The following is a 15,027-nucleotide window of genomic DNA, read 5'->3' as shown; positions in this document are numbered from 1 at the left end:
AATGAATTCATCTAGGAGTGCAGTGATCATATTGACACCACAGGTGGGTCACAGAATTTTATAGCATTGGGCAGTGAAGAAGAAAAAATAAAATTTTTACCACCAAATTTTGTTTTAGCCCCAAATTTTACCTTTTCACACTACGGAAATGGGTAAAAAAATGGCACCAAAATGTGTCCCAAAATTTCTGCTGAATGTAAAAATGCCCCAATATGTGGCTGTACAATATTGCCTAGCCACACGAGACTCTGGAGGGACGGAGTGCTATTTGCCTCCTGGAGCGCAGATTTTTTAAGAATAGTTTGCAAACTCCATATACAGTGCTAGAAGAGCCGAATCGCCCCTCAAGTGACCTTATTTTGGAAATTATACCCCTTTGGGAATTTATCTACAGGTGTAGTAATGACTTTGACTCATTGGGTGTTTTCCTGAAACAAGCTGCAGTGGATGTTGCTGAGTGAAAATTGCAAACTGCTGTTGTAGTGACCAGTACGTTGTAGTACGAAGCTTGTGCTTTTGGAGACATTCACCTGTAAATTAGGCAGGCTCTCATCGCTTCAGAAATGCCAAACATGTAGACGCTAACTGCAGTTTAGGCACACTGGGGCTCAGAAGGTAGGGACACATTTGGATTTTGGATCGCAGAATTCACTGGATTTCTTTTGGGGGACGAGGAGCCATTTCGCTTTTCCAGAGCTTTTGTGCTACCAGTAACGTGGAAGCCCCCTTTATTTCCATTGAGAGATGATGGACCTGAGTGGGGAGTTGTTTTTTATTTTGAGGATTGAGTCAAAGCTTTTATTAGGAACATTTTACATAACACTTTGGATCACATTTATCCTGAGCACTTACATCAGGTTTTCATCTAAATCTCTGAGTGACGTGATCATTCACTATAATGAGGCAGCAGAGTTATTCTAGACTCTCTAGCCTCTGAAAAAAAAGACACTGCTGAACAGAGGTGCACAAAACTGTGGCCCAACGGCACTTTTATGCACGCCTAAAAAGACTGATACCGTGGGATCACAGGTCAGACGGCGTTCACAGTGCCTCCATCTGCCTCATTATAGGGAACAGTGCTGAAATGACATGGGAACAGCATGGGGAAGACACCTGGAAGAATCTCAACATTGTTCACAGCAGTGACATGGGAGTCAGAGTATTACGCCACTTTTATGGACTGACAATAAAACATACAAAAATAAAAACAAAATGGATTTTCCTGGAAAAAATGTTAAGGAACAAATATGTTACGGCATCTAAAGGATCGTAAATATAACAGTAAGACAAAGCATGGTAATGTTACTGTAACTAGAAATATTAAAGACCCTGAATGTGCTACAAGAACAATCCACAAAGAGATTTCTAGGTCTGACATGGACCAAGTCTTCTCTGGTAACAGAACAGTGTCAGATGATCTTATTCTGAACACTCTTGACATGGAAAATGTAAGGTTTACTTGTAGTTTAAAGGAGATTTTACAAAAGTCGTACAAAGAAAAGTACATATATGGACCTCATTTTCAGACTATGTTCGACTCCAGGAGGATTCCTAGCTGTTCACATTCTACAATGAAGTGTAGAAATCCTCTGCTTATCACTGTGTGTTGCACATACTGCAGGACAGACTTTAGGAGACCTGACCACAGACACTCAAGCACATTACAATACTTCACTCTACTATGAGGATGAATTATGGGATGAATCGGTTACCTATTCAAGGACTATAAGAAAAGTTAGAAATCGAAGATATTCTCCCTTTCACTTCAGTTGATTAAGGTATGAAACTCCATTGGACAAATCAAATTCTAACATCTGTCATCCTTAATGAGTGTGTACAAGCCAATCACTTAAAGTTGAGTAGTGTTGGCTTGGTTATCTCTGCAGTAGATAGAACTTCAGCCAGTCAGCTAGCAGAGGAGGGGGGCCAGCAGGCAAGAACATCTGTACCAGTTTCCTCCAAGTTCCAATCTTTTAAGAACATTAGATAATATCGAGTCTGCACTCAAGGTTACAGAATGTTGCAACAGAGACTGAGCAAAAAGTCTTTTTACATATACAGTGATTCCGCATGCAGTGACTACAACGGCTGGCTAAATTTGGGAAATACCCCACTAACAATTTAAAGACACATAGAGCAGGGCCACAGTAACGACAAATTCCCATTAGAAAGGAGAGGGTCTCCCATACTGTTTGCCTATGCAGTGAAGCAACGGCTGCCAAAAATTTGGAGGAACTCCAATGCCCCTTGCAAGAGACGTAGAGGTTGGAGAGTCTCCTAAAAACAATGTTCCCATTATTAGGAAGTGGGTCTCCCATAGTGTTTGCCTACGCCCTGAATGCAAAAGCTGCCAAAAATTTGGAGGCACTCCAATTCCCCTTTTTCATAAAAAAAAAGTTCCCATTAGAAAAGAGCGGGTCTCCTATACTTGTAATGCCCATGCACTAAGTGTATGGGCTGACAAACATTTACCCCTGGGGGGTATACATGAACATACTGTATAAAATTTTTTTTTTACGGGCACCATAAACACCCTTTAAAAAATGATGTGGGTGTTGCATCACGGACCACGGTCACCCTGGTGATATAGTGGTGGAGGATGAAGATGAGGAGAAGGAGGAGGACAAGAGCAAATAGCCAAAATCAGAAAGCGTATACCCATGTGTAGGTGTGAAAAGGTGCATGGAAATACACCTCCCAAAAAAAGACACTGGATTTGAGTCTGTTACGCTGCTATCATTCGGTGGTGTTGAGAAGTCTGGCCCAATCCAGCCCTTGCTCATTTTTATAAGAGTCAGCCTGTCAGCATTTTCAGTTGACAGGCGGATGCGCTTATCAGTTATAATTCCACCAGCGGCACTAAAAACCCTCTCTGATAAAACACTAGCTGCAGGGCAGGCCAGGAACTCCAAGGCGTAGAGAGCTAGTTCATTCCACGTATCCACCTTGGATACCCAATAATTATAAGGCACAGAGGAACCACGGAGGACATTGGTACGGTCGGCAAGGTACTCCCTCAGCATCTTCCCAAACTTTGCACTCCTTGTGAGAGTACCCTGCGCCTAAGAGCCTGTGCGATGGGAGGGGCTGAGAAAATTCTCCCAGAACTTTGACAGTGTTCCCCTGCCTCTGCTGGATTAGAGTTCTCTCTCGCCTGTAGTCTTTGGTTGTCCAACGAACTGTGACCCCTGCCGCCAGCTTTTTCAGATGGGAATTTTTTTAATAGTTCCGCAACAATGGCCTTCTGGTACTGCCCCATTTTTGTAGACCTGTCCGCCTCAGGAATAAGAGATATAAAGTTCTCCTTGTAGCGTGGGTCTAGAAGTGTCACCAACCAGTAATGACTGTCACCCAAAATTTTGAGAATGCGAGGGTCATGGGAAAGGCAGCGTAACATAAACTCAACCATGCGTGCCAGACTGCTAGCAGGAACAGGCAAGACTTCCGTGTCCTCACCAAGAGAACGAGTGACCATGTCTCCTCCTCCCCCTCCTCCTCTCAGTCCTCAGGCCATCCACTCTGAACAGATGGTATGACAGTTGTGCAGGTAGTACCATCTATAGCGCATGAAACTAGCTCCTGTTCTTCCTCCTCCTCTTCCTCATTGTCACCCAATCTACGTTGGGATGAGATGAGGCTGGGCTGTGTGTAATCACCCTATATGGTTCCTTGCTCCATCTCATCGTGCTCCGCCTGCAATGCAACCTCTTTGATTGTGAGCAGAGAGCATTTCAGAAGACAGAGAAGCGGGAAGGTGACGCTAATTATGGCGTCATCACTGCTCACAATCTTGGTGGAGTCCTCAAAGTTTTGGAGGATGGTACATATGTCTGACATCCATGTCCACTCCTAAGGTCTTGTGTGGAGTCTGAGCTGAATACCAACTGCCTTGTTGATGCTGGTACTCAACAACTGCCCTCTTCTGCTCACAAATCCTTCCCAACATCTGCAGTGTAGAATTCCAGCGCTTGGGGACATCGTGTCTGTGATCCAGAAGCTGCAAACGCTGCTGAAACATGGCAGGGGGGGCGGAAGCTGTAGGTGACTTTCTAAAATGGGCACACCCGAGTCTTACTTTAACAAGCAGATCCGGAAGCTCCGGGTAGGATTTGAGAAACCTCTGAACCACGAGGTTAAGCACATGGGCCAGGCATGGTACGTGCGTGAGCTCGCCTCGGCTCAAAGCCGCCACCAGGTTCCCGCCATTGTCACACATGACCATGCCTGGCTGTAGGTTCAGCGGTGTGAGCCACAGATCTGCCTGCTCTTTCAGAGCTGTCCACAACTCTTCAGCATTGTGCGGTTTGTCACCTAAGCATATTAGCTTCAGCACAGCCTGTTGCCGCTTGGCCGAGGCAGTTGATCAGCTTGTGACTGATGTGGTCATTTCGGAGATGGAGGCTGAGGAGGAGGAGGTGCAAGGGTTGTAGACTGTGGAGGCAACCCTGATTGACCTAGGGCCCGCAATCCTTGGCGTCGGGAGGACGTGTTCTGTCCAAGGTCCGACTGGGTCCCGGCTTCCACTATGTTAACCCAGTGTGCCGTCAGTGAGATGTACCGTCCCTGCCCACAACACTTGTCCATGGACTTTCCCTGTAACTGCGTTGTTGAGAGCACGGCTAATATTTTGGGCTTGTGTAATGCGGGGACAGCACACCGGGAGAAATAGTGGCGGCTGGGGACCGAGTACCAATGGACGGCCGCCGCCACCAGGTTGCGTAATGCGTCCTTCTCCACGAGCCTAAAAGGCAACAATTCGAGCGCAAGCAGTCGCGAAATGTGGGAATTTAGTAGTGGGACATTGGCTTTTTTATTTGCGCTTGCTTTCCAAGGACTGGGGTATGGACAACTGAACACTGCGCTGGGACAAGGACGTGGACGTGCTTCCTGATGCTGCTACTTGAGAGTGTGCAATGACAGGTGCAGGGCAGGAGGCATCTTCGCATGCACCATGGACAGGGGGTTTGCTTGCATGCACAACAGCGGAAGAAGCAGTGGTGCCACCCACAGACACTGTTCCTGGACCCTGGGATTCGGCCCACAAAGTCAGGTGCTTTGCTGTCATGTGCCTGATCATGCTGGTGGTGGTCAGGCTGTTAGTTTTGCCAGCCCTGCTGATGCTGGCCTGGCAGGTGGTGCAAATGGTCTTTTTGGGGTTATTGGCAGAGTCTTTAAAAAACAGCCAGACTCGGGAAGACATAACAGTTGTACTGGCAACCTTCCTTCCTGTTGGTGTTACGGGGAACGATTGCCTGCCTTCTGTCTGCGGCCACCACACTGCTTCTTCCTGCCTGTTGGGGTGCTCTGCCTCCCTCTCCCTGTGTGTGGCTGTCCTCACTCTGCATGTCCTCCTGCCAGGTTGGGTCAGTTACTATATCATCCACCACCTCGTCTTCCATTCCCGCACCCTGGTCCTCCTCCTGACTTTCTGGCACTTGTGTCTCATCATCGTCCACCTCTTGTGACACTTTCCCACCTTCGCCTTCATGTGACTGTGGCTGCTCAAATATTTGGGCATCGCTACATGTGATCTCCTCTTGCCCTGCTTCAAGTGAACCGGGCGAGAGGCCCGAATCTATAAATGGAAAAGTGAACAGCTCTTCAGAGTGTCCAAGCGTGGGATCAGTTGTCTCTGCGCATTCGGCATGGTGAGAGGAAGGAGGTTCAGGGTGAGGAATATGTGGTCCAGACTCACGGCTACAGAGACTTGACCGTGTAGAAGACAGGGTGGTGGTGGTGGCTAAGTGACTGGAAGCATTATCTGCTATCCAACCAGTAACCTTTTCACACTGCTCTGTGTTCAATAGTGGTGTTCTGCCGTCCCCTATTAATTGGGACAGGAAGGGAGAAGATGTGGGTGTTTGTTGTGGCACAATTTTGTTTTCCGTCTTCTCACCTGTGCTATGATTCCCTCATCCGAGAGAGTCGGATCACACTAAGCTTACATTCTGATCAAACTCAGATGAAAGTATGATCAGTGTCATTACCATAATTGCATGAGAGAATCTACACTCGTGTGACCCTGGCCTAAATCTGAGTATCTTCACTGCTGTAGTTGTGTTCTAGGCTGAGATATGACCATTAGTAGCCATGAGATCTCATATATCCTTGGCTACGGACTTGACACACTGCAAGGACGTATGTTATATATCCTTGGCAAGGAAATGGTTAATAGGACCCTAACACTATCAGGTTTGCCACTCCTGGGCAAAGGACTACAAATTTAAAGGGAAGGTAGGATCCAGCCTTAGGCTGCATTTACATGAATCGTGATCCGTGACACATGGATGTGTGAATGCAGCATTAGACTAATGAGGAGTGCTCAGGCATTATGGAGGCAGCCACCACCTCCAATTGTATACTACAGAAGAAATATATTCCAGCCTCAGCAGCTTGCATCTGCTCACATTTGCTTCATCCTGTTAGGAGGTCAAATCTGTTCTTTTGTGGTATACATTTGGAGGCAGTGATTGCCTCTAATGCTGGCTGAACACTCCTCCCATACCAACTAAGGCCAACTTCACACAACCATATTTTCAGTCCGAGATTTCTTGGAGATACGATTACAGCGTGGTATGTTTTACAAAACATATTTGAAAGGGAACCTATTTTGAAGATCTGGCCGTGGACTATAAAGACGTGACTAGTCCGACATGGCTCCTGGCTGGCATCTCCCTGCCCGGCATCTCCCTGCCTTGCTCCATTTGACTGACAGGTCCTCTACCATGTGTGTACATAGGTAGTGACCTGCCAATCACCCAGAGCGTGGCTGGGAGAATCCAGCTGAGGAGCGCATCAGACTCATCAAGTCTCTCCCTATGGTTCCTGACTGGCTTTTCAAATGTACGTGGTGTCTGAAATGCCGGAGCGTTTTAGAGTAAAACCTACCTGGCAGCAATCGTGCAGCCAGGTTCTGATTAATGCTGCCTGTGGTTTGGGCATCGGAAATTGACTGATCAATGAGGAAGTGAAGATGGATCCAGCTCAACACACCGGGAAATTAATTAAAATTCAACTATCTTTATTGGCAAATCCTTTTAAAAACTTGTAGAAAAGACAAAAAATGGACAAAACATATATTATGGGGTGGTGTGTATAAAATATTTTGCCATACGTGTTTTGAGTGATAAACTCTTGAACCCTGGCTATGAAAAAAATATTCTGAACTGGACTGAAGTATACTAACAAATAATCATGGATACCAAAAACACATGAAAACAATCAAGAAAATACCAATCACAGAGAAGACTAGACTGAATATATGAAAAGAAAAAGGTGAAAAAACAAAAAATGTACCCTGAAAAAACTGAATAATAAATATGTAATACAACACATATTAACAATTATGTACGTATACATATGAGAAAGTCCTAGTGAAAACTTGTACAAATAAGGGCGGAAAAAGAGAGAAAAGGGAAAAAAACCTGCAGACAATAAGTATGTGCCAATAAATATTAACTGCAGAAAGCTCTGTAAAAAAAAAATTAAAAATGATCCTTTCTCCTTTCTCTTTCCTTTTGGACTTAGTATTATTCTTTTGATAGTGTAACATAATTTCTCATCTGAGATTAAGCCCTGATGGAGCATGTGTTGAGAGGAAATATCCAGAAAGCTTCTTTGTTGTGAACTCCATCAGCATGATGACCGCCTCTAACATGTTTCGGTATTTGTTCTATCGCATATACCCGCAGACCAGTTTTACTGCGATTATGACATTCCACAAAATGTTTTGAGACATTAGGAACATCTCTATCTGTGGGCTCTTCAATGTCATAAAGGTGCTCCCTGATTCTAAATTTGAGTTTACGGATAGTTGAACCAACATATTTGAGGTTACAGATTGTGCATTCCACAACATAAACGACCATAGTCCGTATTTTAGGTCCATTTCCCAGATAGTGCAACGCAATCTACACATTTTGCAAGATAATCCCGTCATTTCAAACATCTTAAAAGGCGGAGTGAGAATAGTACCAAGGAAAGCAAAAACGCTAGGAAATGTATTATCACCTAGTTAGCATATTAACCATCACAAAAAAAAACACATCTCAAACATGGTTGTCATTAAAGGGTTATTTTAAGTGTGGACAAACTCCGTGCAAAACCTGCACAGTGTCGTTTAAAACCAATCATTTTTACAATTACGATCAGAGTGAAAAATTCAGTATAAAAAGCTTCTTAAACTTCAATAGTGATCATGTAGTTTATGTTGTGGAATGCACAATCTGTAACCTCAAATATGTTGGTCCAACTATCCGTAAGCTCAAATTTAGAATCAGGGAGCACCTTTATGACATTGAAGAGCCCACAGATAGAAACATCTCTAATATCTCAAAACATTTTGTGGAATGTCATAATCGCAGTAAAACTGGTCTGCGGGTATATGCGATAGAACAAATACCGAAACATGTTAGAGAGAAAGGAGAAAAAGGATTTTTTTTTCTCTCAACACATATGCTCCATTATGGCTTAATATCAGATGAGAAATTATGTTACACTATCAAAAGCATAATACTGAGTCCAAAAGGAAAGAGAAAAAGGATATTTTTTTATAGAGTTTTCTGCAGTTAATGTTTATTGGAAATTTATTCATGCACATATTTATTGTCTGCAGGTTTTTTTCCCCCCCTTTTCTCTCTTTTTCCTTTGGGATATTTTCTGCCCTTATTTGTACAAGTTTTCTATAGGACTTTCTCAAATGTATACATGTATACGTACACAGTTGTTCATATGTATTGTATTACATATTTATTATTCAGTTTTTCCAGGGTACATTTTTTGTTTTTTCACCTTTTTCTTTTCATATATTCAGTCTAGTCTTCTCTGTGATTGGTATTTTCTTGATTGTATTTGCCAATAAAGATAGTTGAATTTTGATTAATTGCCCAGTGTGTTGAGCTGGATTCATCTTCACTTCCTCTCTTAATGTTTCCAGGCTTGCAGTGGCAGTGATTACTCAAGTAAAGGACTACAGTTTCCATGAAAACCATATACAGGATTCGGATTTGTGTGAAAGACTTTATATTCAGATTTTTACTGGACTTTTTGCCTTTTGGTAATTTTATCATGATTTATGTGTTTTTCTTTTGTTTTCATATACAGTACCCAAAATTCTTTTCCTTTGGTTATTTCTCCAAAGAAGGTCCAACTGAGAGACAGGTATAGTGCTTGTTTGTGTTGTTTTTTATTTTTTTTCTTCCTTTCCATCTGGAAGAAAATGCATGACAGTAAATTCAGCGTTTGAGCAGGGTTATGTGGGTCAGAACAGTGAGTTTGCAAATTTTTTTTATTCCAAATGTCTATATTACAGGGTTTTCTATTAGCATGGCCTAGCTACTATCTGAAATCATCTGGTAAAAATTAGATTAGTCAATTAAAAATAAATAGCATTAGGATACAAACATGACCATGTAATACAATAGGGTTACATGGCATTCTTGGCTAAGATGGGAATAGCTGTCTATATGTAGAGGCCGGTAGCAGCTGAGCGGGCAATGTTGAATTGATTCCATAACTCCCACTCACTTCAATAAGAATATCCCTTTAATGCTCACATAACTACAAAGGGTAGTGTAGGATTAGACCCAAACTGCAGCCTGCCTCTCTTCATTGGTTATGAGTGGTATTGCTGCTCATTATATTAGACACGTGGTACTGAGAAAAAACAATGTTCTTTCAGTCCCAAAGCTAGCAATACGCTGCTTATTTCAGCCAAGGAGACATTTTGATGAACTTTGAATTATTCAATGTGGAAATATGAATGTTGCATCTGTAATAAATTTATTTGCTACTAAATGTTGTACTGACAGATGAAAGAATCTTCATTCTCATTAACATTCTTCGGGGAGGGTTACAGTCAAGGCATAGACCCGCAACAAGGGAAACCCAATGTGAAAATCTGCACACAGGTTTCAGGACCAGGTGACGTTTTCTCTTTTGTCAAACTAAAGTTCTAGTAAAATAATGTCAATTATCTCAAAGGTGTTCTCTTCTGAAATAGAATTTTATTAGTATTTTCCCCAAAAATTTCTTTACAGAAGTTGCATATGTTGCTACTCCAATAGCCATGGTTCAAGCCGGAATGACTATTCTAAAGGAGCCAGAATCTCTTCCAAAAAGGTATGTGCAGACCTGCAGTAGTTGAATAACAATTTTTATCTACCTATCCATCCATCCACATACTCAAATTGTGCACTTAAATATAGTAAGAGAAAGGAGGCAGCACCCCAAATATTTGAGCAAAAGGTGGACGTTTCAGTTGCCACATGGACTAATAAGTCTACCTTTTATGCAATTAATTGGAGCGCTGCCTCTTTTTTTCTTACTATATTAATCTACAATAATATTTTTTTTTATTGTATAGCAGAGGTGGGCAATTAATTTTCCTGTGGGGCCACATGAAACCATGACTGTCGTGGAGGGATTAGTCATACTGCTTCTGATATCCAGCCCTTGCACCATGATAAATATCTTCACTAAAAACAGTATGATGCATACCGTATATTTTGGACTATAAGACGCACCGGACCATAAGACGCACCTAGGTTTTAGAGGAGGAAAATAGAAAAAAAAATTAAGCAAAAAATTTGGTCATGATGCACTGTTATGGGGGAGGGGGTCTGCTGCTGGTAATGTCCCCCAATTCTGTTAATATCCTCCATTCTAGTATATATGGCCCTTCTTTCCTGTTGTACGTGGCCCCCATCCCCATCCTGGTATGCATGGCACCCCAATCCACCATCCTGGTATGCATGGCACCCCAATCCACCATCCTGGTATGCATGGCACCCCAATCCACCATCCTGGTATGCATGGCACCCCTCATCCAGGTATGCATGGCACCCCAATCCACCATCCTGGTATGCATGGCACCCCTCATCGTGGTATGCATGACAACCCTCATCATGGTATGCCTGGCACCCCTCATCCTGGTTTGCATGGCACCACTCATCCTGGTATGCATGGCACCCTTCATCTTTCACCCCTCTTCCTGATATGTGTGGCAGTCCTTATCCCTCTTCCTGATATGTATGGCACCCCTTATCCCTCTCCCTGGTATGCATGGTCCCCCTCATCCTTCTTCCTGGCATATATGGTCTTCCTCATCCTTCTTCCTGGTATGAATGTTCCCCCTCATCTTTCTTCCTGGTATGTATGTTCCCCCTTTTCCTGGTCTGTATGGTCCCCCTCATCCTTCTTCCTGGCATGTATGGTCCCCCGCATCCCTCTCCCTGGTATGTATGGTCCCCCTCATCCCTCTTCCTGGTATGTATGTTCCCCCTCATCCTTCTTCCTGGTATGCTTGGCATCCCCATCCCATGCTGCACACAAAAAAATAAACACTAGTTCTACTCACCTTTCTTCCCTGTGTTCCAGCGCTGCGTCCTCCTCTGCAGCCAGCACTGATCTCAGTGTGAGTCGCGCATGGCGATGACGCCATGCGCCCTCACACTGAAATGCTGTGCCGGCAGAGTTACTGCTCCCCATGCTGGGACTGTGTGCGTGGGGGCAGTGACAATTCAATCTCTCTAATAACGCTCACACTTTACCGCAGCGCGACTCCTGCAGCCGCCGACGGGTACAGTGTGCGCGCTATTAAAGTCCATGAATATTCTCTACAACCCATGGGAGTGTGTTGTAGAGAATATTCATGGACTTTAATAGTGGGCACACTGAACGCCGGCTGCAGCAGGAGCCGGGCTGCGGGTACAGTGTGAGCACTATTAAGGTAAATGAACATTCAGTGCTACACACGCCCATGGGCATGGGGAGCAATGAATATTCATATTCTTTAGTAGCGGGCACAGCTTAGGCTGCAGCAGACTGCTCCTGCCTCCTGTGCCCGCGCCACCACCACTGCCACTCCCCCACACCACCCAAAGCCACCGCCACCATATAGTCCACATACATTCGGACTATAAGACGCACCCCCTACTTTCCTCCAAAATTTTGGAGGAAAAAAGTGTGTATTATAGTCCAAAAAATACGGTACACACATACTCACCCCTCACATCATATGATACCACACACAGAATGATGACCCCCTTTGCAGTATGATCTCCTACAGCACCCTATGTACGCAATGATGATTAAGACCCACCCATTATATTCCTCTTTAACACAATATGATGGCCACCACAGGCCCCACACATACAGTATGATGGTCCCACAGCCATCCTCATACAGTATGGTGATTCCCCACCCACCTCCCTCCACAATATGATCCCACACGAAGTATGATGGCTCCCCTCACAATATGATTACCCAAAGCCTCACCACACCATATCCTTCCCCCTACAAACACTCATCACCTAGCTCCCTGTTCCTTCGCTGCTCTGGTCTTTGTGCTGATTGTGGCCCTATCTCGATCTAGTGGGAGGGCAGTCTGCGGGCCACTGTTTCCAGCGCTTCTGCTGTTCCAGGCTGGATAGGAACATCCAAAGGGCCAGATGTGGCCCCCGGGCTATAGGTTCTCCAGGTCTGTGCCAATACATGATAAATATACACTGCAGCCACCAGACATTGAATGAATGCAGGAAAGCCAGGCAACATTGCTGGATAGCAATCTTTCATCTCGGTGTGTGCTTTTGTGCACAGTTTCTTAATGGTTAATGTGAAAATCTCTTCTGTTTGTAATCATGTTTTCACTTTGTAGAATTCTCTGTTTTTAATTTATATTGTTTAATCCATTAAAGGGGTTGTCTTGGCTTTTGATATCAATTTTCTATCTATATCATAACTGCAACTGAGTTCCCATTCACTTCAATGGGAGCAGAGGTGCAATTCTCTGAATTTCATATCTGTTTGCCCATTGCTTTACTTTCTTCAATATTGAAATTGCAAAACTAAGACAGAAAAGTTGCGAAATTATGAAAATCCCGGGATCGAGATGTGTTAATATGCAAATGATGAAAAACTGGAGACAAGATTTTCAGAACATCTCAATTTATTTAGTATAAAGTATGAGCACAACACACAAAAATACTTACATTTCCACACCTTTGCTTGCTATCAATGAGGTTATTAATGGTTGTCTGAGGACTGTTCTGCCACACTGAATGTACTTGGGCATGCAAAATATTCAAGATATTGCAATTGTTTCTCATGGATCACATTTGGGATGGCATTGGACGGCAAGTCCAGAGACACTGCAGGCTATGGTAGTATGTTTAAGCCGTTCAGGCTGCTCACAGTAATACAAATAATATGTGGCTTAGTGTACTGTTGAATAAGTGCTCCTGGTTCGGTACACTTTGGAGAAATGGCTGTACCACTGGTTCCACAACCAAATAAACAAAACACCGAGCTGTTAGTGTACCTAGAATGAACACTAGAGCAGACCGGTTACCATAAATTATCCCACCCTACAACATAATCCCAGGAGTAGGACCAATGTGATGTTTCGTCGTGAAGACCTCTCAAGGTACCTGAGGCTCGAATGGAGTAATGGAGCTGGAATGGAGGTCTATCCTCTTCAGTGATGAGCTCCCTTTTTGTCTAGGACGCAATGATAGCCAAAGATTGGTGTGATGATGATGTGGGTAACGGCATAAAGAGACATTCACGAGAAAACTACTTCCAGGATTATGGTGTGGGGTGGCATAATGTACTGGACCCCTCTTGCCTTAATTCTAGGTACACAAACAGCTCTGCATTACGTTGGTTTGGTGGTGGAACCAGTAGTTCGGCCTTTTATCCACTGTGTCCCAGGAGCCATTTTTCAACACCTCATTCCATGACTTTTCAATTTTGATGCTGGAATTTCAATTTTGAGGAGTATGTATCGATGACTTGGGGATAAAGTCTACAATATCATAAATCTGGATAACCACTTTATTATTTGCATAAGATTTGTCATTTTTCACATGCACCACACTCTGGAATCTTAGTGAGGTTCCTCATCAATGTCTATAAACCAGGTTTTACTTCTGAATAGTTTTGAAGCATTTCCTACACTATTTATTAGTTACGGACCAATCTGGATTTTACTATATATATAATATTATATATTTTTTTCTCTTTTAACCTTTTTATCTTCCAGGGGAGGAGTGTTCACTCCAGGAGCAGCATTTTCCAAAACCAAGTTGATTGACCGACTGAACAAGGCTGGCATTCATTTTACTGTTCTTAGCAAGATGGAGTAAAACATTCCACTATACCTACCCGCTTGACAAGCTGGTTCAGCACTTAACAATAACACATTCAATATTTTTCAAATGAAAATTAATTGCATTAATAAAAAGTTCTGTGTAAAATGAGAATTGTTACCATGTTTTTCATTAGTAAATGCAGTCTATACTAAAGGGTTATTCTCAGTGTATGAAATTAGTATAGTTAGAGAACATAAAAGTAAGTTGCAATTAACTTTCTTTTTCTATCAGCTTTCATTCTCATGCTATTAGATTTTTTTATCTTGTATAATGTACAGGTGGTGCCAAGAACATCAACCACCAGAGGCTGGCTCAGTATGACTGAGCACTTCAGACTGTTAATGTGCCACTATAGTGAGCAGAAACTCTGCTGAACCAGAATTGTAACTCAAGGAGGTGTGCTCCCTTTCTCCCACAACCCCAACAGTAAGGAAGTGAAAAGCTGCGCAGCAGTGTGCTGCTGAACACACTAGTTGCGAAAAACACTTTATAGTCCAAGTAGTTTATGGCTAGTTCAGAAATGGCATTCTCCTATTATAATTTTAAGAGGACCTTTCACCAAGTTATTTTCATGTTGAACTGGACACACAATGTGGCTACAGATTTGAAGGGAATCTGTCACCACCTTGGACGTACTTAAGCTATTAATATACTCATAACGGTTCTAGAATACTTAAAATAGTCATACTTGTATGCCTCATATCTACAGTCTTGTTCTTCAGAAATCATCTTTTAATCCTGCATTCTTCCAGGGTCTGGGGCGTTCGATGCCTGGAAGGAAACTCTGCCTCAGTTCTTCATTTGCGTGCCTGACACCTCCCATTAGCGCCATGAAACAAGAAGCCAATGCCCAGAGAAAAGTGTAAAAGTAACGTGG

The 15,027-nt window shown here is 43.2% G+C and overlaps 1 protein-coding gene across 1 annotated transcript in view; it reads left to right on the top strand.

Moving 5' to 3' along the window:
- Nucleotides 1-14,261, top strand: part of LOC141257819 (saccharopine dehydrogenase-like oxidoreductase) — a 100,153-nt gene extending 85,892 nt beyond the window's left edge. Inside the window, exons 9-12 of the mRNA XM_073672829.1 lie at nt 9,103-9,159; nt 9,810-9,921; nt 10,038-10,119; nt 14,042-14,261. Coding sequence (XP_073528930.1) covers nt 9,103-9,159; nt 9,810-9,921; nt 10,038-10,119; nt 14,042-14,144 — 354 coding nt within the window. The 3' untranslated portion in view covers nt 14,145-14,261. The remainder of the gene's footprint in view (nt 1-9,102; nt 9,160-9,809; nt 9,922-10,037; nt 10,120-14,041) is intronic.
- The last annotated feature ends 766 nt before the right edge of the window (nt 14,262-15,027 follow it).

The sequence above is a fragment of the Phyllobates terribilis genome, unplaced genomic scaffold, assembly GCF_046119375.1.
Source record: "Phyllobates terribilis strain yellow unplaced genomic scaffold, ASM4611937v1 Scaffold_3__8_contigs__length_932513732, whole genome shotgun sequence".
NCBI classification, from domain to species: domain Eukaryota; kingdom Metazoa; phylum Chordata; class Amphibia; order Anura; family Dendrobatidae; genus Phyllobates; species Phyllobates terribilis.
This window is presented reverse-complemented; position numbering and strand designations above follow the sequence as displayed.